The sequence below is a fragment of the Gambusia affinis genome, linkage group LG04 (assembly GCF_019740435.1).
Source record: "Gambusia affinis linkage group LG04, SWU_Gaff_1.0, whole genome shotgun sequence".
NCBI classification, from domain to species: Eukaryota; Metazoa; Chordata; class Actinopteri; order Cyprinodontiformes; family Poeciliidae; genus Gambusia; species Gambusia affinis.
Genome location: NC_057871.1, coordinates 15,334,917 through 15,361,747, shown reverse-complemented (window position 1 = coordinate 15,361,747; position 26,831 = coordinate 15,334,917). Strand labels below are relative to the sequence as shown.

Genomic DNA, 26,831 nt, shown 5'->3' with positions numbered 1-26,831 from the left:
CAGTCTGAGAATTACGTCTATTGACACAATCTACTGATGTGCACTGTCTCACATGAAATATGCCATATATAACATGCTGTTACTCTGATACAACCTCAATAGGGCGATTAATGCAACAGTACATATGTCAACATGCTGCTGATGAACTGCATTATTAGTCATCAACACTAATGACTGATGACTATAATTTTTCAGATGCCACAAAAGTGAGTTTCTTCAACCTTTGGCTGCTATTATGCTTTCAGTTTGTAATTAATTCATGTCCTTAAAAATTTTAATTTTGTAGGAAATATGAAATGTTTCTTATTAAGTAAGTATCTAACTGAGTTCCAATTTATTGAAAAGCTACAAAAAAATCAGTTAAAGTGTCAAACCCCACTTATCCATGGAAACTGAATTGTTTTAGACTCTAACAGTCGGCGCAGAAGAAAAGCAGAACATTCTTCTGAAGCCCGTCAACATCACTCACTTATCAGTAGAACAGAATTAAACTAATTACAGTAAATGTTTTAAAAATTACAAGGTATTTTGGCCTACGATTTTTATCGTGCAAATATTAGAAGACGGCATCTGGCCATTAAAGTAAAAATACAACGGGACAACAATGAAGCCTCTGAAACAGAATCTTCAAAGTTTCAAAGTCATAACCAAACAAACAAGTGAGGCAATGACCCACTAGTCTAAATGTTTAGACCAATCATTTAGACCGATTATTTGAATTCATTGCAGCAACATTGCCAAGTAAGGAAGAGTTTTAACTAATGGCCACTATTACAAAAGAAAGGCAAAAAGAGCTATGGCACACTACTAGTTATTTCTTGATCGCTCACACTGGAAAAAGCAAAGTTTTAATGTTTTTTCTCTGTTAATATATTTGTTTATTTATTTATTAGGATATTAGTTTTCACCGAAGTGGTTCCTAATTAAACATGTTTACTGCGAGTTATTTCATAGCTGCAGAACAATCTTATATAAATCTTAAGTAATGCAGCTTTAAGACATGTCCTGTATGAAAAATGTAGTCACGTGCATTGTGTGTTCTTACCTATTAAAAACAAATCATTTTCAGACCTCGAAGGTTCTGGAAGCATCTTCTGTGTAAGCTGATATTTAGTTATTTCCACATATTTTTTTTAGCTCAGTTTAGCAGATAATTTACTGGATTGTTTTTTGTTTGTTTTTTGTAACTTTATTTTTTCCTGTGAAAGTGAAATGTTTCTTTGCGGTGTGTTCATGGGATCATTGTCTTTCTTAAAAATCCAGCCATGTTTCATCATCAGGTTCCTTTCAAGAACATTTTTTTCAATGAATCCTTCCTTCACTTATTTGTATTTTGCTGCTACCATATACAGAAAACAAACCCACATTCTGGTTCTCCCAATACTAAATATCACTGTTGTATGGTGACATTCGCCAAAACACTTTGTCCATTGACTGTCTAAGAGTTTAATTTTGCTCTCATCTGACCAGACTGCTTTCCCATTAGTATTTTATTGGCTTGTCCAGATCCTCATCTGTAATCTCGATTTCAATCCGCAAGGCTCAGGCTTTTCCTTCTGCAGTGGAGACTTGTGCAGTGAGTGTGCAGTTTGCAAAACCGGCTAATTCAAGGTCTTTCTGAAACTCTCTCTGAGAGATCCTTGGTCCTTGGACAAGAATTCTGATTATTTTTTATGCCAATGTCAGAAATCTTGTGAGAATCACAAGAATGTGGCTTTGGTGTTATTTTCACTTCCTAATTCTTGTCCCATCTCTTGAACACTCAACAAAAATTCAAAGATCTTGAGCTTTTTCATTTTACCCATAAATATATGCTTATTTGAGATGCCTGGGTAATGAAAAACCTTGTAATAATTTTACTCTAACAGTGGCAGGATTACTCTCTAGTAGTAGTAGTAGATTTCTGATTATGAGTAGCAGTAAATTTCTAAACAGAAAACATTCTTCAAAAACTTAGATGTTTTAAAAATTTAATTATGCATTTTGCTTAATCTGTAATGTTTCACATTTTGAAAATGGTCTCAATTAAAAAAATGTTTTAATACATAATTATATATTTTTATTTCACCATAATTAAGTTCAATGACCTGACATGTTTGCATAACAGGAGGACAAATTGTAAGAACAACTTCTAGTTTTTATTTGACAGAAAATGAGGAACATCTCAACTACCCACACATGAGCTGAGTAATCAGAAATGCTGCCTTCATATGTCTTTAACAACATTTAACAAGAAATTCTGAGAATGAAATAAAAAAGGGGAACTATAAGACAATATGGAAGAAAATCCAACTCCCAAATGCATCACACTTCCTAAATATTGCAAAAATCCAAATTACATTTCACAAAGCATTCTGGGACACAGACCTTGCTTTTTGAATTTTAGTTCAGATCAAATATAGTATTTAAGTATTTTTTGTAGGTTTTCTCTGGCTTAAGTGACAGGAAAGTGGGTTATGATAGAGGGGGAAGATACGCTGTAACAATCAGCAGGCCAATATTCAGATCTATGAGATCAACGATGAGGAATAAAATCTCTGTATATCGGTCGCTGCTCTACCACCACGCCCAAATTGACGTATGGAAGTGGTGATGTCATGTTCTGCGATTGTTTTCTTGCAGGATGGATTAGTGCACTTGAATAGGTGGCACTTGGATTAAAGAACATGATGAAAGTACTGAAACCTTGAGACATCAACCAGGTTTTATGATTATTTGATCTTTTACATTATGACTTTTTTAGACAAATCCAGTCACATTTCATAGTTAGTTTTTTTGTGTGTGTTTTTTTAAATATGTAAACTGTAAGAACTAAAAAATATCGGATTCATTTTTTTTGTTTGTTTGATTTAATGTTTTTCGTCAAAGTAATCTTTTCCAAATGGGTATAAGCAAACATGACATTTATTTGCACTATAATTACTGACAGTCTAACTTTGTATGTTATAGTCATTGAGCCAAACTGGCCCAATGACTCATGATACAGGTCACCAGTTAGTGTATACAAATGCAGAAAACCTTTCCTGTCCTGTACTGTTCACTTGGTCCCAGGGATCTCTCCTTTGGCTGCTGCTCAGAAATGAGTTGGCAACCGCTTTAGTGTTGGAAAGCAAAAGGAAAATGCCCACAACTCCTTTTACCAACATATGTAAAGCAAGTCTCTGCATGCTGCTCAGACGGTAATCAACCCAAAACAGAGGGCTGCAGTGTGTTTCTTCATGCACATAGAGCTGTGTGTCTGAGTCACTATTGATTCAGGGAGGATCTGTCTGGTGTCATCTCTTTAAATGGCTTTTTAGGTTTTGTAAGTTTTAATTTGTGAAAACATTAGAAAAAGGGATTTAATCACTACGCACCCTAATTAACTTAAAACCCAGTCTCAAACATAAAGGTAACTTCTTTATGTTGTTTAAATGCTGTTAAAATCTTATTCTCTTTATTTAATTCCAAAAAAACAATCAGGAATATTGAGCTACTTTGTTGGAGAATCCACTGTGTTCCAGCATGATCTTCAATCTCTTTACCACATCAGATATTTTGTGCATGTCTGCAGTCGTGATTCACGTTCAGATTATGTCTTCCAAAAGAGATGCACAATAACAAAGGAGATCTTCTTCAGGAAATCTGATCTGATCTGTTTCTGTCACCACATTCAGCAGACAACCCTGAGAAAGCTGCATGAAAGGTTAACTGGTCCATGGTTGTGCAGGGCCACAAGCAGAATTTTATTTTGGGGCCAAACAAATTGTTCAAGGAGCAGTTGTCTTATGTAGCAATTTTGCACTAATGGTCAAATTATGTTTCTGTATGTACATTAATCAATAACATACAGTCAGTGAATGTAAGCTAAAGTATCACAAGAACATGGGACACGGTTTTTTGTAAGGTTAGTCAGGTTTCTTCAGTTATGTTTAAGGTTATGCGCCGAAGCAATCAGAAAGATCAACAGAAAACAGACGTGGTGATGATACTGTCACAAAAAGTACAGAAATGTTATTACTAACAATTGTGTGACATGTGGAAATCATTATAATAGAATCTGTATAACAACAAGAAGTAAATTAGAAGTAGTTCAAAATTCATCACATCATCCCCTGATCTAAAAGTATTCAAAAACAATTGAGAGAGAAAAAAAATTCCTGACATCTATATTGCAGGAAATGGTTACACTTCATACAAACAGATGAATCGCAGTGAGAGACATTACCCACAAATAAAGAAACAGTTTAACCACACATGGATGCGTGTGATACTCTAACCGTCCAAGGACTGATCAACGAGGTTATAAAAGAACCTAAATGAACAGCTAAGCAGTGCAGGCCTAAATTGTCTCCGTTATGATCAGTGTTTATGATTCACTAATACAAAAAGGGACTCACCAAAACCTCCAAATGGTCAAAGTAAATGCCAAAATCAGCTCAAATGCCTTTCTCACATTTGCCAAAAACATCTTAATGATACCAGAGACGTTTATTCATCACATATGCAGTCAAACATAAAGATGGTATTGTGATGGTGTGGAGCTACTTCAGTAATGTGGGACCTGTTTTACATAACTGCTGGAAACCGTAAATACTGCTTAGTAGCAAAAAAAAAAGCCTGAAGAAGAATGTCTGGCTTTGTGACCTGAAATTCAAGCCCACACGAGTTAAACACAAACAGGACAATGATCCAAAGTAAAACAAACAAGTCAGTAAGAAGGTTCTGTTGTGACTCAGTCAAACTCAGGGCGTAAACCTGATACAGAAGTTATTTAGCAGATGTTTGTGCTCAAAAATGTTGCAATGTGGCACAAACAAAACAACCCTGGTCAGTGGCAACAATGAAATTATCTGCAAATATTTTTGCAGATTATTTCAATCTCTTGAGGGCTCAAGAGATTGAAATAATCTGCAAAAATATTTGCTGATTATTTCACCATCGTCATTGTTGCCACTGACGATGGTGCTACCAGCAAAAATAGTTTAAAAAATAAATCTTGAATTTTCTTGAGTTATTTTTGTCTGATAAAAAATATAGCTTGATGGTCTGCAGTATTTAAAAAGGGCATAAAAGCAACCAGGGAGTAAATCTGCAAGGGGAGCAAATACTTCTCCAAAGCACTTTAAGTCCAATAGAAAAGTTGGAAGAGATGGAAAATTTAAATGGTAACAAATCTAATCAGTAACAACTCAGCAAATCTTTCTGATAAGGTAATGTTTTGCAGTATAACACTTTGACTAAAATTAATATGAATCAGTGCACATGCACATGAAAGCAGGCCGTGTTTATATATAATATTCTAATTCTAAGTTTATCAAGAGAAAAGAATATTTCATTTGTAAATTAGATTGGAGATTATAATAAATTGGCTACGGAATTCTAAAAATGTGCATTCTAACTTTTCTTCCACAACATGTCACCATACTGTGGTCAGTGATACCATAACAATCTACTGTATGTTAATGCAATCGCATTAAACCATAACAATTAAGTGGATGCTTTAGTCAGCACAAAATCTTACAAAAAACAACAATAAACCCATTTATGATTTTTTTTTCAACTTTGATAAAGATTTTCTGCATAAATATTATGCTTATAACACCACCAATATGTCGGAATGGACTTGGAATGTACCCTGGTAATGTATGATTACCATTGTGATTTGAAAGCTTGCGAAGCTTTAAAGCTACAGTTTAAAATAGTCCTCTACCTACTTAGTTTTTATTTTAAGAGAACGTGGGGATGTTAGTCCTTAGTGTGCATTCTTGTGCACTGAAACTTGCTTTCATTTCAACTATCTCTTGCCTTGTAGATCTCAATTTAACGAGTTCGGCTTATCACTTTTTCCTTTCTTAATTTTAATGATTTGGGGATTTTTTGTGATTAGTTTTTACCTGTACTTTTGTTTTAGTCTGTTGTTTATGTATTAATGTAGATTTGAAGAATTTTCTTCTTCATTATTAAGATTTATTTTTATTCTTATTCAACTCTACTTCTATTTTTGTGACTTTATTTTATTCTTCAGGCGACAACTACAACAGGTTTAAAATCTAACCATATAGGTGCAGGAATGAGTTTCGTATTCATGCGCATGCGCGTTACCGCAACAGCCCAGCAGAAGATGATGACGCCACCCAGCAGATGACGACGCTACCCATTCATTAAATATAAGACAAGCCCGGACAAACACCGTCCGACAGCCGGTGGACGAGCGCAGTTTGTTTTGACCGAACCCAGAGGTTCTTGGGGCGGAGTAAAGAAAAAGCAAACCGAAGATAGAGACGATCTTGGATTAAATCCTAGAACAGCTCGTTTTAAAAGCTGTGAGTAGTATATCGGCGCCAATAGAAAGAGCTCGGACGAGTTTGTGAGCTTGTTGTTCCTCAAATAAGCATCGCCGTCAGCGTACCTGTCAGAGGAGGACAGTGACGGATATTGTCGCTGACAATGACCTTGGGGGATGAACTGACGACAGCCGCAGCGAAGGGACGCACTGCAGAGGTGGAGGCTCTGCTGCATCAAGGGGCTCCTGTTAACGGGGTGAATAGTTTTGGACGAAGAGCAATACAGGTCAGTGCCTCCCTGAAGCATCTGCGAGAAAAAAAAAACAAAAACAAAAACAAAAAAAAACAAAACAAAAAACAAGCAGTGATGGCTATTTTATATGCGTCTACTGCATCTCGTATACTTTTAGCTGTTTCAGTCTGGTTTCTATTTACACCTCAAAAGCAGACGGGGTAATAACTGGCAGATAAGGCAGCGACAACGCTATTATCTACTTCAAAGTGGGCGGTTATTCAGGGGCGGTTATACGAATAAAACTGTACATATATAATTGGGCTTGATAATGTCAGCGGCGTTCTGAGCTGAAACGAACCCGCAGGAAACCTTTGACTTCATCATAACCTTTACCTTTTTAAAAGCTGCGACGGGCATTGGTTTCACTCTTAACATTGTGGTTGGACTGTAAAAAAGGGAGTATTTACCAGCCCCGTCAAGACAATCAATCAACCAATCAATGAATTGAATAGATATCTTATGGTTTTTATAATATGCATGCTGACTGCAAATAATTTCTAATATATCCAAGTCATATAAGACCCAGTCTAATATTAAGCGTCTTAGTAGACTCTGACAAAGACAGTACTTCATCCTGTTTGGCAAGTTTTAAACAGTTTAAAGTTCTAACTCCCTGAGTTTTGTACTATAGTGTTGACTGTCAAATTATTGTTAAGTGCTACACTGCCAACTAACTGTGGTAAAATAGTTGTTATAATATCAAACAACTGTTTTGATATTATACAGACGAGGTGAAACAGCATGTAACCTAGAAAACACGGTCGGTGCAAGATAACTCAGTTCCTAGTGCTTTTATGTAGAAAATGTGTTTTTCAAGCAAATTAAAGAGTACCAATAAATGGAAAAAAAAATTAAGAGCAATAGCTAATTTCGTGTGAGTATTCCATTTCTGTCATTTAAAGGGTTTTTTTTTTTGTTTGTTTGTTTGCTTTTTAGCGTTTTGGGCGCACTGTACCATTTTGGCAGATATGTGGCAAATTAAATTGTCCAGTGTATAATTGTTGAGAACATGGCGGTTTTCTTTCCACCATGGTTTTCGGTTTTGGACCGGTTTGGAATAGAAAAATGTTTGCACCGTATCACAAGTTATTGGTCAGTCGGTAGACTGACAGGCGCAAGTCCAACCGTAGGTCTCTCTTTTTGTTTGTGTATAAGCGAGAAATAAATGAAAACTAATAAAAGGGGGTTTATTTCGTTAGATAAATAAATGTACAGATCATTCTATTTTCCAGCACGTGTCTATTAAGCATTAAATAATTCGTGAGGGACCGGTTTTTGTGTTTAAGCATTTTATTCAATGTTATAGGCCTTTGTATCAAATAATACATTAATTAAAAACGCCTGGTTCGGTTTTCCTGAAGGTGATGATGATGGGCAGCTCGGAGGTGGCTCGGCTCTTACTGTCGCGCGGAGCGGATCCAAACGTTGCGGACAGAAGCACCGGGGCGACCCCGCTGCACGACGCGGCCCGAACGGGCTTCCTGGACACGGTGCAGCTTCTGGTGAAAGCCGGGGCCGACCCGCAGGCCCGGGACAAGGACAATTGTCTCCCGATTGATTTGGCCAGAGAGAACGGCCACACGGATGTTGTTGCTGTCCTGGAGGTTCTATAACTGTGTGCCTGTCTTCATACGAAACATTATTTAATTCACTTGGTTCTGATTGAGAACCGCGAATAAGGCCCGAAAGGGCCCTAATTTATATTTATTTGTTTGTTATTTAACGAGATGCTTATAATGTAGTGGGGTACAACAGGACTTTCAATGGTCTACTTTTAGAAATCGGCTTAGGATAAGAAATTTTATTAAATAACGTTTTGGAAATGTTCATGCAATGTATTTTTTATTTTTTTTTTTTTACTGTTCTTCTGAAATTTGAATATTTTGCTTAAACCTTTGTTTAATGACGGACAGTTGTTTAATGAAGAATTTCTTTCAAAGCTAATTTAGAAGCCACAACTTGTTGCACATATTTGTTTTATGCACTATTATGAAACTGATACACTGAGATATTATCTCTTTGTATAAGTGTTTGCACTTTAATTTAAAAAAAAAGTTATGGGGATAGCCTATGAGTTTGAAACACTGAAGCATGCTTCAGGTTGTCATAAAGGCAAATTATTGTCTTTACACCCAAATAAAATAAAGAAATAACTTAAGGATATTCATTACACTGAGGAGTTTTGAACATTGTAGCGCAATTAAAACATTTGGACCATATGGACTATGCCTCCTAATTATTTTTAAAACTACTTTTGTACTTGCAGGTGAATAACAGCTGAAATGTTTCCTCTGTGGACTAGAGCTAAGCCAAAAAAGTGGCTAGAGATTTGCATTTTCCATTTTGCCTTCAATATGCAGGTCAAATAAAATTGTTTCGTCCCCTTATTCAGCAAATGCAGAAAATATCAGCTGCCATCGTTTTCAGTCTAAATCGACCAGCAATGTGATTTGATGGACATTTTTAAACCACAGACTTATACTCGGCTGGATAAACGACGACAATCTCGCAATTTCTTAATTTCCAGTCATATTTAAAACGGCTGCCCGAACCAGCAGCATGTTTCCATTTTATGCGTTGTAGATGACAGGAACAAAATAGGCGAAATCAGAATCGGCAGGTCAGAATTAAGAGAAAGTCAGAAATCCGAATTGGCCTGGAAAAATCTAATCAGCGCAGTTGTGCTCATGATCATGTCTATCTGCAGTGTGATGACCTTATGTTTAAAACATGCTGAGTTATTTTGTATTTTGATCGTATTTACGTATATACCAGAATGAAACAATAGACTGGGTATCCTAATTGTGAATACAAAGGAAAATGAAAAGAAAATCTTATGAGATATCTTTCTTAAAAATACAAAAAGTGACTAAATTACATTTGCAGTTTTTCGATTTAAAGACAAATTATTAGTCTGATTTATTTATAGTTCTAAAATTAAATCACTCACCATTCATCTAAGTTTTACAGCACTAATCCGTTTTAGTTTAGCTCATATGCCGAAAGAGAAATGAATGGAAAATCCTGATTTACAGCATCAACTGGATCAAAGTAATGAAGTCTACTAAAAATCATTCAAATTTTCCTTTTTCTTAAGAAACTGAGCAAAGACCTCAAAGTTTTGATTTATACTTTATTCAGATATTTGCTCATGCATGATGAATTTATAGTTCAGCCTAAAAAAAAGGAGGAAATTAAGTGACTCAGGCAGACTGTGCAGCATGTAGTGCAATGAAAATTCAAGGCCAAAGATCACAAAGATAGAAAATAAATGATGCGGTTTACATCTACTGAAATATATGGTATAAACACACAAGTTCAATAAATGATTACAAATCTCTACATGAAAGGTTTGAGCCTGGTTACAAATATGGGTGCAAATTTTGCTGCCAATTATACGCAAAGTAAGAGCTGAGGAGAAGAGTAAAGATCATAAAATGTCATTTCTCGAAGCAGAAAAACATTCCAAATATTAAGAATTATGTGGGCATTTAGAATACTGTGGTAAGGACTTTGATAAGTATACGCTAGTCTTGCAGCTCATCCTTTGATCTATAGGAACTGAAACTAAGACGGACAGTTGAAAGTCAAGACATATAGAAAGTTTAAAGGTTTATAAAATACTAAAAATATAAGTCTGCAACATATCAAGTATAATTTCAAGACTTTTCAAATGGAGTTACCAAAAGGTGAAGAGAAGTGATCTGTGAATCAGTTTGAAGAAATGCTTCGGGACGCACATTGAAATTGAGATTCCAGCTAAACAAACAGAGGTGCATTATTCCTGTGAGGCACTTTTTTCTTGTGATTCATCGATAATGAATCCACAGACAGAGTCAGGGTCCGCCGTCTGTGCCGGGATACGTGCACGTGGTGTCTGGTATTTTTTTTGTTTTTTCCTCTTTTCTGCTTCATGCCTTCTACGCCCACTCAGTGCTTTGGTAGCATTACTGAAGACTGCGCCATAGACTGTAAGAAAAAGAAGAAGAAAGTGGTTATCCTTTCATTTCACACACGTTATTCTAGATTTGTCGATGTGGAAGATGTTGAGTGATAGCTCGGGAGCGTCGGAGTTCTTTCGTAAGTAGAAATGCGATGAATGAGGAAAATACTTTCGCGTTGAACATAATGGATTTCTAACGTCTCTCACTAGATTAATTTCTGGTGCTGTTAGAAATGATCATCTTATCTGACAAACAGTTTCTTAGTAGGTGTAGAAGACAATAAAATAGAAATGCAACATGTCCAACAATCATGACGTGGATGCTGCAGTTACACAAGACTAAAACACCTGCAACATGGAGTTCAATCCTCTAAAAATCTGTTCCAGGCACTGGTTGAAAAAGTTGAATGGAAAAGTAAAAGTATATGCAGGTGGCAAAAACTATAGGCTAACTAAAATGAGGTCAAGTGCCTCAAATTGGTAACAAGAAAGATGGGAAGAAAATGCAAAAATATCATCGGAATCAATCAAAGCATAACCGGAATGACAATCATCCTTCTGAGAATAAGCTCTGTGGTGACCAAAGCTCTAGTTACTTGTGAGCACTGTAACAATTAGAGGACGGCTATGTCTACTGTAGCCACAATAAAGAATGTTTCACATTAAAGCGTTGGGCGCTGGGTCACACACTATGAAATGTGAGTCAGTTTAACTTGATGCTGGTTTATGCAAAAGAGGGAATGTCCCAGGATAGATTGCTTCAGCAGGACGGGGAACCCAAACGCATCAGAAAGCGAGCAGCACCATGGTTCCAAGCAGCAGCCGAATTTTTAGCCCCCCCAGAATAACAGGTTCTAATCGGGAAGCTGACTAGGGCCACTGAAAACGTTGATATTACTTTTAGCAAGAGGAAGAAAAAAAAAATATTTGTGACATATTAAAGATGACACTTAACCTAAATTCAAAGTTCTTTAGTGACTCACATAACTACATAGTGAGGCCATTTTCAGTTTAATACAGGAATTGTTTCCTCACTTTCTGTAGAGTAGTAACATATTTGATGACTTTGTTCCTTGACGTTTTGAATACAGCATGCGGTTTTCTCGGTGCATTTGCATGTATGGAAATAAAGGTTATTGGAGGAATTTAAAAATTTTCCCACCTTCTATAAACATCCTGTTATTTTAAATGCAACTGTAATATGTTAAAGTAAAAAAAAAAGACAAAAATATATGTTGCCATTTAAATTCTATCCATGTTTTGAATTACTCTTTTAGAAAACTTGCTCAAAATGCATGTAAAGAATGTTTCCATTGTTGTCTTTTAAGATACACCTTTTTGTTGCTATACTTTAATTACTTCTACAAAATGTAACTAACGTATAACATCATAAAGTCTTTCTTTATTTTAAGCTGAAACAAAGGTCGGTCTTACAGACAGAGATTTAAGGGGATTGTGCACTGACATCTTTGGTGGTTTGGTTGGTTAAAACAAACAGCAGCAGCGGGAGACAATTTTAAGAATGACTTTATAAATCAAAAGCAGACGCTGTCACCAGATGTTAATAAAATTTTGCTGGAATCTTACTTTTAAGTTCTTGGTGGTTTGAGTCCAGTCCATCTGGCTGATCTGCGGTATTGCAGTCAGCAGGATGCTGCTGGCTTTGTTTGCGTTCTCCTTCATCGTCTTCAGGACATTGTCAACACAGACCTGAAAAACAGGAAGAACGGCAGCAGCGTTACAGCAATGACAATTTCTCTTCCTCTAAATGTCACCGATCTTCTGCATTCCAAACAAAAAGATCAATGTTTTTTGTTTTTTTTTACTTTTGGTTTATGGGTTACTTGTTTGAATGCCTGAGTCATAACTCCAAATAAGGTCCAGAGGAAGTGCTGAGTCCGTTCTCCATTTTATTTTTCTCTCCAGTCTCAATTTTAAAGAAAAGGTAAAAGAATAGTCTAATCATTAAAATTTCAGCAAAAAAAAAAAAAAAAAAATTTGTAAATCATTTTGTTATTTACTTACCTAAATGAGCCTTAGTAATCTGAGGTTATATAACCAGAAAATATAATAAAACTTTAGCAAAAAAAAAAAAAATTTAACATCATCAAATATATATATATATATATATATATATATATATATATATATATATATATATATATATATATATATATATATATATATATATATATATATATATATATTTATATATATATATATAATTAGGTCTTATAAATATGAATATATAAACTTTGCATCTTAAGCTCAGTTTAACTTAGGTCTGGATTTTGATTGTGCCATTTTAACACATTCTAGGACTCATTTTGAACTAAACCATCCCCACTGGAGGCTGCATCTTTAGAGTCACTGTCCTTTGGTTCCATCCACCTTCTGTTCAACTCTGACCAGCTTCCCTGTTCCTACTGAAGAAAGTCCTCCCTTAAGCATGATACTGCCACTACCATGTTTCACTGTTTGGACAGTGTGGTCAAGGCAAAGTGCAGCGTCTGCTATTCGCCAGACAGAGTTTTGCATATCAGGCAAAATGCTCTATTTGGTTTTATCTGATAAAAGCACATTCTTTCACAACTCTGTTTTACTTCCTGCCTTGTGGCATGACTTAATATGGCTTTCCTCTTTTATAAATGACATTTGATCACCATTCATTTAGCCTTGACAGTGTTATGAAAACAATTCATAATTCTGTCTTGTGGAAATAAAATTCTAGCTGTTGCTCAATATTACAAGCTACAGAGATATATTTATGATGGGATGTTTCCAAATTCTGGTACATTGATAAATGTATTCTAAATGTGTTTGGAAAGAATCATACAACTAAAACACTTGATGTAAACACCTTCCTGCCTGTCATTTACAAATAATTTTGAGAAAGAGAGACAGACAGGTCAGATATTCTTTCCACTTTTTCAGATACAAATAATTTTAACTCCTTGATTTTCCTTCTTTTAAGTTTTAGTCAATATTTTAAGCAAAATTGTAAAATTTCACATTTTGAAATCTGGCCTAATGGACAAGTTACTTACTGCCTATGCATCATGTGGTAAATAGTTTGACTTCGGTACATTTTCTAATTTGACGAGGTATAAAAAAAAAAAATGGTTCACGCCGTTTTCTTTCATTTACACAGCTGCTTTGTGTAAATTGTAGATTGTATCAGCGTAAGGATGTTCAGGCTGCCATCTATGCAAGTAGCTAATTTTCTTAGGACCGTCACGCTGTGCAAGTTTTCATGTAGCTGCAGGGTTTAGTTTTTGTAAACAGAGTATGCTGTAAATTATTTACTTTTATTCTATCTGTAAAGATATATCTAACCCAGATCCTGGAGGAGACACATCTGTGTGACAGTGGACAGTTTTTAAGAAATAAAAGTTGCTCTCTTGGTTGTTGGGTTTTTGCTGTTATTGTTGCTATGATCATTTACCTTTAAGAAAGTAGAAGGGAAAATGTTTTTTGTTAACTTTCGTGAAGAAAAATTGCACGTGTTAAAACTGAAGCCAGCAATTCTGAGCTGTACAAAGCCACAGTTTGTCTAATTTATGCATCTCTGTTAAATATAATTTTGCATGCATCTTAGAAAATATCAAATCACAAAAAATGCTCTGGTTGATGAAATTAGCCATTTCATTAACCAGACTTGTAAATATATATAAAAAAATTAAAATTATACAATATAAACATGTTTGCTGTATATTAAAAGCAAACATATTTTGCTTTTAACACAAAACATGTTTTGTATTATCAAAAACAAAATACTAATAACTAGATGTTATTAGTATTTTGTATACTAATAAAATACTTTTGTTATTAGTATTTTTCTTTTACATTTTAAATGTCTACAATACTTCTCCATACTGTTCGAGACTGAACAAAAACCCTGTTTTTATTTCACACACATTTTAAGTAAAATATATTTCACATATCTACAAGTCATATCAGACCTAGTCTGAAAATGCCATGAAGTATAAATTACAGTCAGACATTCTGGGACATCCGTCCTGTTTTTACCTCCTGTAGCCTTCCTCTGTTTCCATGTCATGCTTCATGAATACATTTGCGTTTGTGGTTTTTGATAGCATGAAGTCATGACTCACTGTGACTCAACCTCCTCTGGCAGGGCTTCCACCGGAGGCTGGCAGGCCAGGCTGAGTGGGGGTGTGTGGTGTGAGGGGAGTAAACAGGGAGAGGCCAAGAGGTAGCAGCAGGCCAGGCCGGAGTTAATGGGGGGGAAAAGGGGAGCGGAAGGATGTGGCGAGTGTTTTGCAACAGGAGGGGGAAGAGGTCAGCTGCAAGAACTCGGAAGTGAAGCTGGATCACTGACAAATAAGCCAAAATTCGCCCACACATAAACACATGCGCGCGCACACGCACACACACAGCCACCATCAACTGGTTTATTTAGAGTGGCTGCCACAGGAGACGCCACTCGGAAGCTATAGGAAGCCGCAGGCAATAACTGAGGATCACTTGGGGGTGCAGGGGGAGAGACTTGAGAGCTCAATATGATAATAAAAAATTGAAAACGTGATCCAAACTGTGCAAGACCGCAACGTTTTGGCAACACGTTGCACAAGGAAACACTTTGAGCAATATAAACTTTCTCTGATAACAAAAAGAACTGTAAACAGATCAGACGTGGACATCCAGTAAATGATTATCATTTTCACTTGCGGTAAAGCTATATCCCAGCCTTAAATGCGACAGCTATCATGGGACACAGGGATATAATTGTAGAATAATTGCTTTATTACACAACATGGCAGAGTAGATCTGTAAATCTCAATGGCTGATTTTTTACAGGACTCTGACTAGGACTCACACTGTACAAGTTTTCATGTAGCTGCAGGGTTTAAGTCAGTAAGTCAAAAACCAGTTATATGGTTGGGTAAATATGTAACTCAGAGAAGACTCATAGGTAGAAGACTACCACGATGTTGCCTTGCTTACAAGACAGAAGGATTCAGCAGTCTGGAAACAATTCTAGCAGATATAGTGTGGAAGCTAACAGAGCAAGTCTTTTCAAATTTATGTGTATTTTTGACCTTTGAAGCTGAAAGCAAGAGTCCACCTCCCTGTTTCTGTCAGCCTACAGGTGTTGTCTCAGTCCTTCATGGACATTAAAAAAGGTGTGACAACCACAACCACTAATGCTTAATATCTTAATGGGCCAGTAACACTAAATTTTTAAAGATCGCCCTGCAGACACTGCATATTTGAAAAGATGTGCGAGTGAAATTTTGAAGGGAAAGAGAAGTGAAAATCTCTCTGTGCATCACTGAGAAAATTCAAGACTTCACAAATAGGTCAAAATGATATCATCTTCATCTGCAAGTTATAAATTTCCGTTCTTACCGATAGCTGCTTAGATGTTTACAGTAAAGTTGGTTGTTACAGCACGACAAAAATGAAAAAAATCAAATGAAATCTGATCCTTGTTATATTTTTGGTTTCCATGAGTTTGTCGTCACCAACACAACTGTTCAGCAATACTGAATGATCAACATCTTCCTCTTATTTAATTTAGCAATGAAACAGTACTCAGCTGTTTCAGGTCTGACTCAACTAGTTTTTCCAGCAGGACATGTCAGCAGCACGTTGGAGCCTGAGTCACGACTAGAAAACACCAAATTAGTAAGGAACAATGGTTTGTGTTGCCACTCACTGCCTCTTCGTGTTCCTTCCAACAGTCGTAGTCTGTTGCCATTGCGATGCTGGCGTAGCACAGGCCAGCCTCTTTGGCGAGGACTACCTCCGGCACGGTGGTCATGTTGATGACGTCAGCGCCCCACTGTCTGAACATCAGGCTCTCTGCCCGCGAGGAGAAGCGGGGTCCTTCGATGGTCAGCATGGTCCCTCGTACGTGACACTTGACACCCAAACCACGCGCCACCTCCACCAGAACCTGTTACAGATAACAGAGCACCTAAGAAAACTGGCTGTTCATGAAGCATTATTGACTTCTGGAAAGGAGAACAGCTCATAGGTACCAGCCGTACCTCTATGATATTGCCACCTGCTGGTGTGGCAAATATTCTTTGACGGTAATCCCAAACTTACATCTACGGTTATGTCAAAAATATCCACACACACACGACAGATTTAGACTTCCACTTATCTTTTTACCAACCAAGGTGGTTTTACCAACATGTCTCTGATGTTACCAAGTGGCCTAGTCAGAGTCCTGACTTGACTCTGACAGAAAATCTGTGAAGGGAGCTAAACATTGGAGGTCTACCAGTCTTCTGGTCCTGAAGCACGTCATCAGAAATAATTAAAAATACCAGTGGAAACATGCAAAAAAGATAGCATTCAATAACTAGAAAGGTTTGATTGATTATTAAGAAAGGTATGAGTAATTTTTGTCACTCCTATATAATTCCATTGTCTTTTTTTGAGATGCCTTATTATCATAGAAAGGTTTTGGTTGAAGGAACATTTTTAATTAAATCTGCCAGGGATATGAATAATTTTGGTCTTAATTCTAGATGCCCATTATTTCAGAATTAAGCAGTAATGCAGCTGGAGTACAAGTCTTCAGCAAAGAGGTTAATGATGATATTTAATATTATATTTATGATATTAATGATAATAACAGTATCCAGCAATCCTTCAGATATACCTGCTTATCCTTCTAGGGAGAGGAAGACTACATCCTGGAAAAGTCAATAGTCCATCACACACACACACACACACACACGCACGCACGCACGCACACGCACACACACGTCCGCACACACAAACACTCACAATTCTAATTCTATTTTGAAAAAGTGTATTTTTCTGCTTCAGTCAAGATGTTAGCCTGGCCCCAGAATCACACTGCAGTATAAGGTCACCAGCACATTGTACCTTTTTTTATTATTTATTTGTTAAACCAACTCACCTCTCTGGTTTTGTTGCAAAAAGGCTCAGCCATGGGGACGTGACAGACCCCCGGTGGGCTGGTGGGCTGCCCATCATACAGCGTCTGAGCCCTCTTGGTTGTCCTAGAGAGGAGAGACTCAAACCATTTTACAAATGCTGTTGAAAATTCATGCCAAAATCAAGATCAACCATATTAAAGTGGAACATCTTACATTAGAACAAAAGGTCTCTTAAAAATCAATTGTCAATTTGAATATTAATCTGAATAGCATATCAGGAATGCATGTGATAATGTTGGGGAAGGTTACTGTGATAATATTCTGATAATGTTACAAATAACCAGGTGCTTAATTATATAAAGTTAATGTTGCTTTTTGGGGGGTTTAGTGCAGAGAGCAAACAGCATGGTGTCTATTTAAGAAGCTAATATTTAATCCAGTACAATCAGCTTTTTGCAATATGTATTTTTGCACAAATTAATACTCCAAAGTTGATAAATGCATTAAGAACCACAAATCAACCACAATGTGCATTGAGTGCTTTCTATACTGTTTACTTGTACAGTCTGTTATAACACTGATGCACTGCTTTTCTCATCTATCCAGGACAATAAAAGTGTAGTGGCAGAATAGCAGCAGTTAAAAAAAAAACCCAAAACAAAACAAGTGTCCTCTGTGCCAGTGAGCTGAGTCAGCCGTAGCTCCAATGAGCTCGAAATGCAGACAAGCGGTGGCAAGCGCACAAATAACCTATTGACTTCTCCCAGCGAGCCGAGAACATCAGGCCTTCTGTGGTTCCCTGAAGCCTTCCAGCTTGGTTCTTTGTCATGAATCCCATGAGCGTTGGGGTCAGTGAAGGTGAAGGAAGAATACATTTTGTTCTCTTCACGTCTTACACAATGAGCATGAAAAGATGTTCAGATTTTTACATGGCCTTCTTTTTCATGGGTTTGATACCTCTAGAAAGGAATAGTAAATGAAAGGTCTACAGCAGGGCTGACTGAAAGGGCCTTCTTCTTGCTTTCTTGTTTTTTTTTTCATAGATCATCAGCGATCATCAGTCGTAGCACAGTTATCTTAGACATCCAAAGTATGAACGCCTCTGATGCCCTGCCCTCGTCTGTTACTCATAACCGTGGCACTGGATGATTAATGTCAGCCTTTAAATACTTTGTGCAAGCTTTGCAAAGCTTACTGTCAAAAGCAACGATTTAAGTGGGACAACGCATGAGCCAAGAACAATGTCTGACTGTATTAAGAAAAACCAGTTATCCTTGGCCTTGCAGTTCGTTTGTATTTAAAGTGTATTTTCCACATTGCATATTTACTAAATATTTCACATATTCCCGATACAACCACAAGGAATTAGCAATACAAGACAAACATTACTAAAAGGTAGTCAGAAATTTACATTTACGTGTTAGAATGTTAAGAATATTATTTAGGGGTTGTGATGACTTGTTCGAACCACTCTTTTTGCAGAATAGAATGGTTACACAAGATATAAATGAAGGAGACAAAAATAAGAATTGGTTACATATATTTGAATTCATTGTGGGTTCTAATTAATCCACACCGGGTCAAAATTAAAACGTATCATGTTGAGGGGCATGTATGTTTATACTGACTTTGACTCAGCGTGGATTAAAGAAAGATCAAACTTCTGCGCCTATTTCCTATTTTCACTCAAACTTGTTTATTGAATGATCGTCCCACCTGGGAAATAAACACTTCAAAACAAATAAACACAACCTCAAATTTAAAAAGTTGTGCCAATTTATGTATGTAAACTTATATCACTGGAACTACAATCACTTTTCAACTTGTCTGATTAAGATGGTGCCAAATCTGAGGTATATTCAGGAAAAAACACCGACACAGGCTGGCTTCAAAACAAAATTGTGAGAAGGCATTTACCAAATGTTCCATAACAGTAAGCGTAGGGTACTTTGAAATGAAGGAATGAAGACATGTTGAGCATATCTGAAACTTGTCATTGTTCCTGTGAGACAGCAGCCGTTAAACATGAACAACGAGTACACTTGATTTTCTAAAAATGCAGCCCGGCCAGTTTGGAGCTGAACGTTAGCTATTTAATCAACCGCAAAGATCTGTGGCTGTCACCTGCAGAGAGAATGGAAGCAAAGACCAAGTTGAGATTTATTTTTAAAGGAACACAAGACAACAGACAAAGGCGTCTGTATATTAAATGTTCAGCTTCTGCATGATGAGTTAACGAGCTGGGCTGAGCTGAAGCGATGCAATCACATGCGGTCGAACAAGTCTGAACAAATCCCAATGTTCAACTTCCTCATTTCGGTTGAATAAGTCATATTGAGGATAGTTCATCTGGTTCCTCAAAACACACAACAAAACCACAGGCTGAAATGTTGGAGAGCAGGTAATTAAGATCAGCTTATTATTATTAAAAGTCATTAAGACTCGCCCTGTGCCAACTCGCGGGTCATAATGTTCGTGATTCAAACAGAAACTCGGAAAATGCACAGCCATGTCTTGGAGATGGCATGCTCTGATCTAAACTGTCTGTCTTTTCAATGTATGAAAAAAAAAAAAGAATAGCGGAGCGTTTGCCTCAAGGGGAGAAACATCTGAGGAAGAAATTCTTACCTACAAGACAAAGATCTTTATGTTTACCATCAGTCGCAGCAATCTGAACATGTGAGACAAAACACCTGAAGAAGACAAGCAATAAATGCCTGGGAATTCCATCACTGTTTTTCTTTTATTCATGTTTTGTTATTAATGTTTTCTAAGAAACCTCAAAAATCCTTCCTAAAAGCAAAAATGTTAATACCAGGACTGCATGAAATTAGAAAAACCCACATCTAGATTATTTTTCTTAATCACAATGTCCCATCACTCTCAGCCAAAAATATTAGCATCTATGCGATAATTTGCTGTGCTGCTGTAATGTATCTCAAGATTAAATTACAAACAGACAGACTTCACTTACTAGTCATAGGACTTCTGAAGGGAACTGTTTCCTCTAAGTCACATGTGTCAAACTCAAGGCCCTATGGGCACTCAGTTAAAAACACTGAGTAACAAAAAGTCACATTTAACATCATACATTAGCGCAAACATCGTAAAAATTCCTAACAAACATTTCTAAATTGGCACCACAGAACGTGCAATTTTGATTTTAAAAAATCATTAAAACGGTCACAAAATCCTGAAGGAACAGCTATTTATTGATATTTTAACAATTTAATAGGTTTTATTAATGTATTGTGGCACTACCGGCCCTTTAAGAACACTCAGATTTTTGATACGGCCCAAAATGAAAATGAGTTTGACACCCCTGCCCTAAATGAACTGGAGTTGATGTAGGGTAATCACAGTAATATGGGCCCAATAAAGATCTGCACCACACTTTTCAGATATTATTTTTTGATAAGAACCATAAAATAGACAACCATTCATTGTTTTCCTTCCACTTAAAAAAGTCTGTGCTCAAATCTGAGTAAAACACAGACATTTGTGATGTGACGTGACAACATGTTCAAAGGTTCCAGAGGTATGAATACTTTTGCACTGAACTGATTGTCCAATATAATTTCCTCTCACTTCAGTAAGTATTATATTTCAAAACACTGAACACTGCAGTACCACAAAAACTCTTCTCAGGTTAGAGATTAGAAGTTCACCTGTTTACCTCCTGAAACTACCTTTAATTTGACCCACAGTCAGTTATGTTACCATGCCAACTAAATGCCGATTCAGTTTGACCTAATCCTGACCTTGGGCAGAAGAATCCTCCCGCATCAGTAAAGTTTAGTTTCTTCAATGTCAGCTCAAGTCTTGAGATTTGTAAATCGTCTTGAAAAAAACTTATTCTGGTCAACAAATATCAGGATTAGACAAAGTCGACCAACAGGCGATGCTGTGATTTTAGTGGCAGTTATTTAATATAAAAAGCCCACATGAAGACTGCAAATGTCCACACCAAGCATTGAAAAAAAAACCAAACATCTGATCGCAGACGTTCAACAAACACGGACATTTCACCCTCCTTTCAACTAACTGCCAAACCAAACACACAGACCAAGCAGACGTTAAACAGGTTTGGCAAATTACTAATCAACTTATTGTGTATAAACACCCAATGTGAACCGACAGCAGAAATTCTCATGGAAGAATAAAATCTCACTGAACGAATGTAGAGACTCGTGGAAAAAAAAATATATATGTATATATCTGTCCCAAAAGTTAAGACAATTATTTTAGTAGTGTTTTTAGTGAAATATCACGCTTTCAATTTCTTTAACTTTTCACTTTCACTTCAGCAAACTGCTACAAAAATTACCCTGGAAAAGTCTTCAGTTTTTTTCCCCCCCCACAATACAGGGAAGAAGGCAAACACTGCTTTTCTCATATCACACCATACATTATGAAAATAATCCTTCTTCCTTCCTCACACGGATATCCGAACACTTTGAAAGTTAACACAGATTCTGTTCCAACATGATCCTGGTCTCTAAACAAAATATCAGCTGATGTCAAGTCAAAGGGGGTTCATTCATAAACGAGTACACCCGGTTAGCTAGTCACACTTTATTTGTTCTACTTCATATCATAATTGTGTGTAAAAACAGTGCTTGAAAAGAATGAGAGTTGGTTTAGAAAAAAATATTTATATATATATATATATAACCCAATTATCCCAAATTTGGCTTAGATCATTTAACATATTAACTATTAAATTTGATGCCCAGAACTTTTTTATTGTTGTTTTATATTATAAATAAGCTGATGTTCTTATTGCACAGAATATTGTACAGGTATGCTGTTCTTCTCTTTATAAAGTGACTTGTGGAACAAGCTCATCTCACCTAGTTGCTTGGTCAGGTCATCTGCTGAGGTAGCCAGCCTGTGGACAATGTGAAGTTTGCAGCTCTGTGAACGTTTCATATCAGCATTACTGGGACAGCTGTCCCCTCTGCCACACAATAAACTGAGCTTTAAATGGAAACCCTTGTGTATTATTTTTTTTATTGTTTAATTTCTTGGAATGGATCACAGTGTTAAAAGTAACAGCATTGTTTAATCTTTCTTTACATTACATTTATAGCAGCAGCTTTGAATATTTAAGATGATTTAACGCATTTTAGTGACTTTATTTACCGTAAAAGCACACTAAGTTGATGTTATATGGTTGATAATTGCAGTTTTTTTTTTTTGACTTACTTTAGTAGCTCCTGGATGTTTGTGTTCTTCAGAATGGTCTGGTTTGACTGGTTAGCAGCTGGTCAGATTCCGAGGGTCTGATACAAACTCGGCACAACAGCCAAAACCAAAACCACCATGGCTTATGTCTGCATCTACAGGGTCAAACCAACTCTGGTGCTCTGAACATCAAATTGCATAAACCTTATTAAAACAGCTTACAGTATCCTCTCTGCTCATAAAAACGGTATAAATGCTGGTACATTGTAGGTTCAGGTTGTACCTAGTTATTATTTATCATCATTATTTACAGAAGACATTCTTAGTGACTTCAGCTTCTGGTGCCAACAATGATAATGGTAACGTTAAATGCTGACGTTAAACTGCTTATTGTGTGCATTTTATGTGCACACAATAAAAATGAGACACAACTTTCATAGGTATAAGATGACAAGAATGAACATGAACAAGTGTTGATATTTTGTGGAAGTTTGAAGTTCATTGAACTTAATGGCTTAAGAATAATTCTAAAATGCAAACTGGACTTGAAACAAGTTGGAATTGGGCAAAACTCATTAAAATATAATTAGAAATGCTCTTTACTCCAAGTGCTTCTGTTTTTTTTTTTATGTAAAAGCTATGCTTCTTGGAAGAAATCTTGATAAAAATCATCATTTTAATGTATAAAAGTTTGTGGATTTTGTTTTTACAGGTGTAATAACAAGTGTGTTGCAATATGTTTTTATTGTGACAATGCCTGAAGCATTTTCCCAACATTTACAATAGTGACATGAATTTCCACATCTTGTGACAACAGAATGCAAGAGAGAAAGTCTTGAAGCGTTCTTTTACCCAGCTGTAAGAAGCAACAGGTGGGCGAGTCGATGAGTCAGTCTATGGCCCATTCACCCATAGAACCCTACGGGCACTGAAATTTTCCCCGAGAAGGATTTTAAAATGAACATTAACCTCCAGGAAATTTTAGTTGTTTCGAAACCAAAACTTTTCCCAATCTTGGCATCACTTCATACTGGTAAGCAGCTACTGTCTCGAGGAGTCAGGAATCAGCTGATCAAAGCACATACATGGCAGACATCACTGACCTGTCAATGAACTGATCTATGATGACGATGTCACCAGGCTGAATCTCTTCCCTCAGGGAGCCACAAGCCGTGGTTACCACCAGATGAGTGCAGCCCTCTTTTCTAAGAGCCCAGATATTGGCCTGGTAGTTCACATTCGACGGCATTATGGTGTGTTGTCTCCCATGTCTACGTTTGGCAAAAATCGCAATTTCATTTTATACATATCCAACACTAGCCCTTTTCCCAAGGCATACTGTCAGCACAGGAGAGCTTACCTTGCAAGGAGCACACATTCCACATTTTTAATCTTTCCCAGTATCAAAGCATCTGAGGGCTGTTCAAGCAAAACAGAGAAATGTTTCAGAATACACCACAAAGTCAAAACTGGACACATGACAAAGAGTAACAAAGAGTACACTTTGGAAAAAACAACTTGCCTTTCCATATGGTGTGTCAACATAACGCTCTGTTCTTCCTTCCAGAATATCTGGATCATCAAGACCTGACCCGCCAATGATTCCTATCTAAAAAGAAAACAAAGTAAAAAGTCACAAAGATATGAGCTGCATTTTGAGTTCATTTTGGTGGTTGTAATGGTTTGCCTTTGTTTGCACTTTAATACACTTTGCATAAAGAAACAAAGAACTCCACCTGCCAATACAAATTTGTGGTGTACATTAAAAAAGATAACACACCTCAGAGGCAGCAATGCAACCACCAGTATGATTGACAGAGTAATACAAGCTTAGTTTGACAGCAACTACTCTGTCTTGCAAATTTCTGTTTGTGATCCTTTCTCTTTTTCCCATATTGCTTGAAACCTGTGGCCTGCTTAATAATGTGGAACATCCTTATTAAGTAGATTTCCTCACCAGACAAACTAATCAACCCAATTCTCTGAAATTACTTATAGTGATTCAAAGAACCCTGACACACAATGCCATTTATAAATTTAATAGCTCAACAAAAAAATGGAATCTTTTTGACACTTAAATCCAATTTGCATAATAATTTGGAACACGGTGTAACATATCATCTACTGTACATCTTTGGGTATCTCCTTGCTGAAACTAAGACATTTGACAGTATATTTTGACTCTGAAACTACATTATCTTTTCTTGAACTAATAAAAGCAACTAAAGAAATTATTGAAATATATGCGGTTGAAATTGGAGTACAGAAAAAACATGTCGTTCTAAGCTTCTATGTGAGCTCAAATGAGTCTTATAGAAACAAAACCAGGTTGGACACCCTATATCAGACTATATATATCATACAATAAAGGTCACACTTTAAATTCAATGTTAAACTGTAATAAACCCTATATATGCAAATTAACATCATCTAAGTTGCTGACATTTCCATCAAGTACCACCTTTCAGCAAATTCTATTTAATGCTCTGGGCCCCTTACCTGAATGCTGACTGGATAGTAACAAAGAGTTAAACATCAACCCCATATGGATTATGCTCAGGCTGAATAGATACTTAAGCAGGTCTGATTTCTGTATGAGATCCATATGGGTTGACCAAATAGATCCCAAAGTCTATCCTGATGCCCCTTGCGTGGGCAAAAAATGACTTGGACCATTATTTTAGGAAGGTGGCAATATATGTACAGTGACAATTATGACACAGAGAGGTAATGAAGTACTGATTTCCACAGCACATTGTCAAAATATTTTATTTTTAAAAAGCAAACAGACAGAAAAAGCCTTGCTCGTTCTCTGTTAAGATAAACAGAGACAATGTTTGATGTTATCAGGTTCCAATAGTAGTACAAATGGCTTTAGATGACTGAGATAGACATCTAAAGCCACAAAACAAACGTTTGGCTCGAAGGACCCCAGCGTTATGGAGGATGCTGCTGTTGATGCTAAAGTGGAAGCAAACAGTGACAATGACTGGAAACATATTCAGAACTTTTACTGGTACAAATCAGTTTATGTTCCTGTTTAGTAGATAAATACAGAAACCAGAAATCCAAAAGTTCTGTTTTGATTGAATCACAGTTTAGGAGTAGTTTACCAGGAAAGTGGAATGTCATGTAGCCTGAGTTAATATTTCTTTATCCAAAATAAACTTCTGACTGCTATGTGACATTAATGTCAGCAGAGGAAGCTTGGTTTTGGAAGGATTTCTCTTGAGTTTACAACCAAAAGGTAAATCACAGCATTTTGAAATAAAAGTGCTGCAGTTGAAATCATGAGTTTTAAACAGTTTACAGAATGGTTTGAAAAGGAGCTTTAAAAATGTTAATTGTGAAATGCTGCAATTTAGGCACTAAAAAAACTATTAAGGAGGGCCGTCGGCATGAAGTTAAAGGAGGGTTGATCCATTGTTCGTTGCAGTGTTTGACTAGGACACAAATCCCCCTCAGTCAGTATGCGTGGCGACAAAACAGCAGGGTGTGCTCAGGCAGCCACGTGTTTAGGTATGGTTAAAATTCTGATGAAAATCACACATTTTATTGCCAGAATAAAAGCCTACGAGTTAAAGTCAAGTTACTCTGTGTGGTAGCTTAGTTACGATGCTAACGTCAAGACAATGTTTGTTCCTTCACTTCCAGGTTTGATATTATAATTAAGATTATATGGCTTAGTCCCCCTCCTTCCAGCGAGCTCAGCCACGTAACCTTCAGCTAACAATGCTCGCAATGTAGCATGAAACAATAGTTAATACCTTTACGGGCACGGAGGACGCCATTACAGTTATCTTCTTTCAAGTAAAAGTGGTCAAATAGAGGAAGAAGCTTCTTCACCATGAACATCCGTCCGGATTATGAAGCGCCAGTATTTCTCTTCCTGCTCGGTGATTTGAAAAATAAAAGCACTGCGAAAAAAAAATACCACATCCGACTTTTAGAATCTCAATTATTTCCTTTACAAGCCCAACTTTGGTTATTTATCGCTTAAAAAAGGTAAGAGGTGAAGAAGAGTCTGAAAAATGATTGAACGCAGAAACTCAGCACACGTCTGCAACTTAAATCTAACAATCCGTAATATAAATAGATATGCGAAATTTGTTTTAATATATTTATAGTTTTTTGTATGTATTTATTATGAGATTAGATCGTTGAATATCAAATGAGGAACTGCCGGATGCACCAGAATAAATTAAAGGCACCATAAAAATATTTTACAAATGGTTTATGATTCTGTTGAACGACAT

At 36.6% G+C, this 26,831-nt stretch overlaps 2 protein-coding genes across 2 annotated transcripts; one reads left to right on the top strand and one right to left on the bottom strand.

Annotated features, from left to right (window-relative positions):
• Positions 1–6,133: 6,133 nt before the first annotated feature.
• cdkn2a/b (cyclin-dependent kinase inhibitor 2A/B (p15, inhibits CDK4)) lies at positions 6,134–8,797 on the top strand. Its single transcript, XM_044115166.1, has 2 exons — positions 6,134–6,552; positions 7,923–8,797. Exons 1-2 carry the CDS (start codon positions 6,430–6,432, stop codon positions 8,172–8,174), a joined length of 375 nt encoding a protein of 124 aa, XP_043971101.1. The 5' UTR covers positions 6,134–6,429; the 3' UTR covers positions 8,175–8,797.
• An 879-nt stretch (positions 8,798–9,676) lies between these two features.
• LOC122829936 (methylthioadenosine phosphorylase) lies at positions 9,677–26,469 on the bottom strand. Its single transcript, XM_044114866.1, has 8 exons — positions 26,343–26,469; positions 24,098–24,184; positions 23,936–23,994; positions 23,679–23,846; positions 17,409–17,511; positions 16,188–16,427; positions 12,092–12,214; positions 9,677–10,530 (listed from the first exon to the last, which is right to left on the bottom strand). Exons 1-8 carry the CDS (start codon positions 26,364–26,366, stop codon positions 10,492–10,494), a joined length of 843 nt encoding a protein of 280 aa, XP_043970801.1. The 5' UTR covers positions 26,367–26,469; the 3' UTR covers positions 9,677–10,491.
• Between the last annotated feature and the right edge of the window lie 362 nt (positions 26,470–26,831).

Coding starts and splice junctions, on each gene's coding strand:
- cdkn2a/b (XM_044115166.1), top strand. CDS start 6,430: ATGACCTTGGGGGATGAACTGACGACAGCCGCAGCGAAGGGACGCACT. Junction 6,553..7,922: donor TTGGACGAAGAGCAATACAG/GTCAGTGCCTCC, acceptor GTTTTCCTGAAG/GTGATGATGATGGGCAGCTC.
- LOC122829936 (XM_044114866.1), bottom strand. CDS start 26,366: ATGGCGTCCTCCGTGCCCGTAAAG. Junction 24,185..26,342: donor CGTCCTCCGTGCCCGTAAAG/GTATTAACTATT, acceptor TTTTCTTTTTAG/ATAGGAATCATTGGCGGGTC. Junction 23,847..23,935: donor GAATGTGTGCTCCTTGCAAG/GTAAGCTCTCCT, acceptor TGCCAAACGTAG/ACATGGGAGACAACACACCA.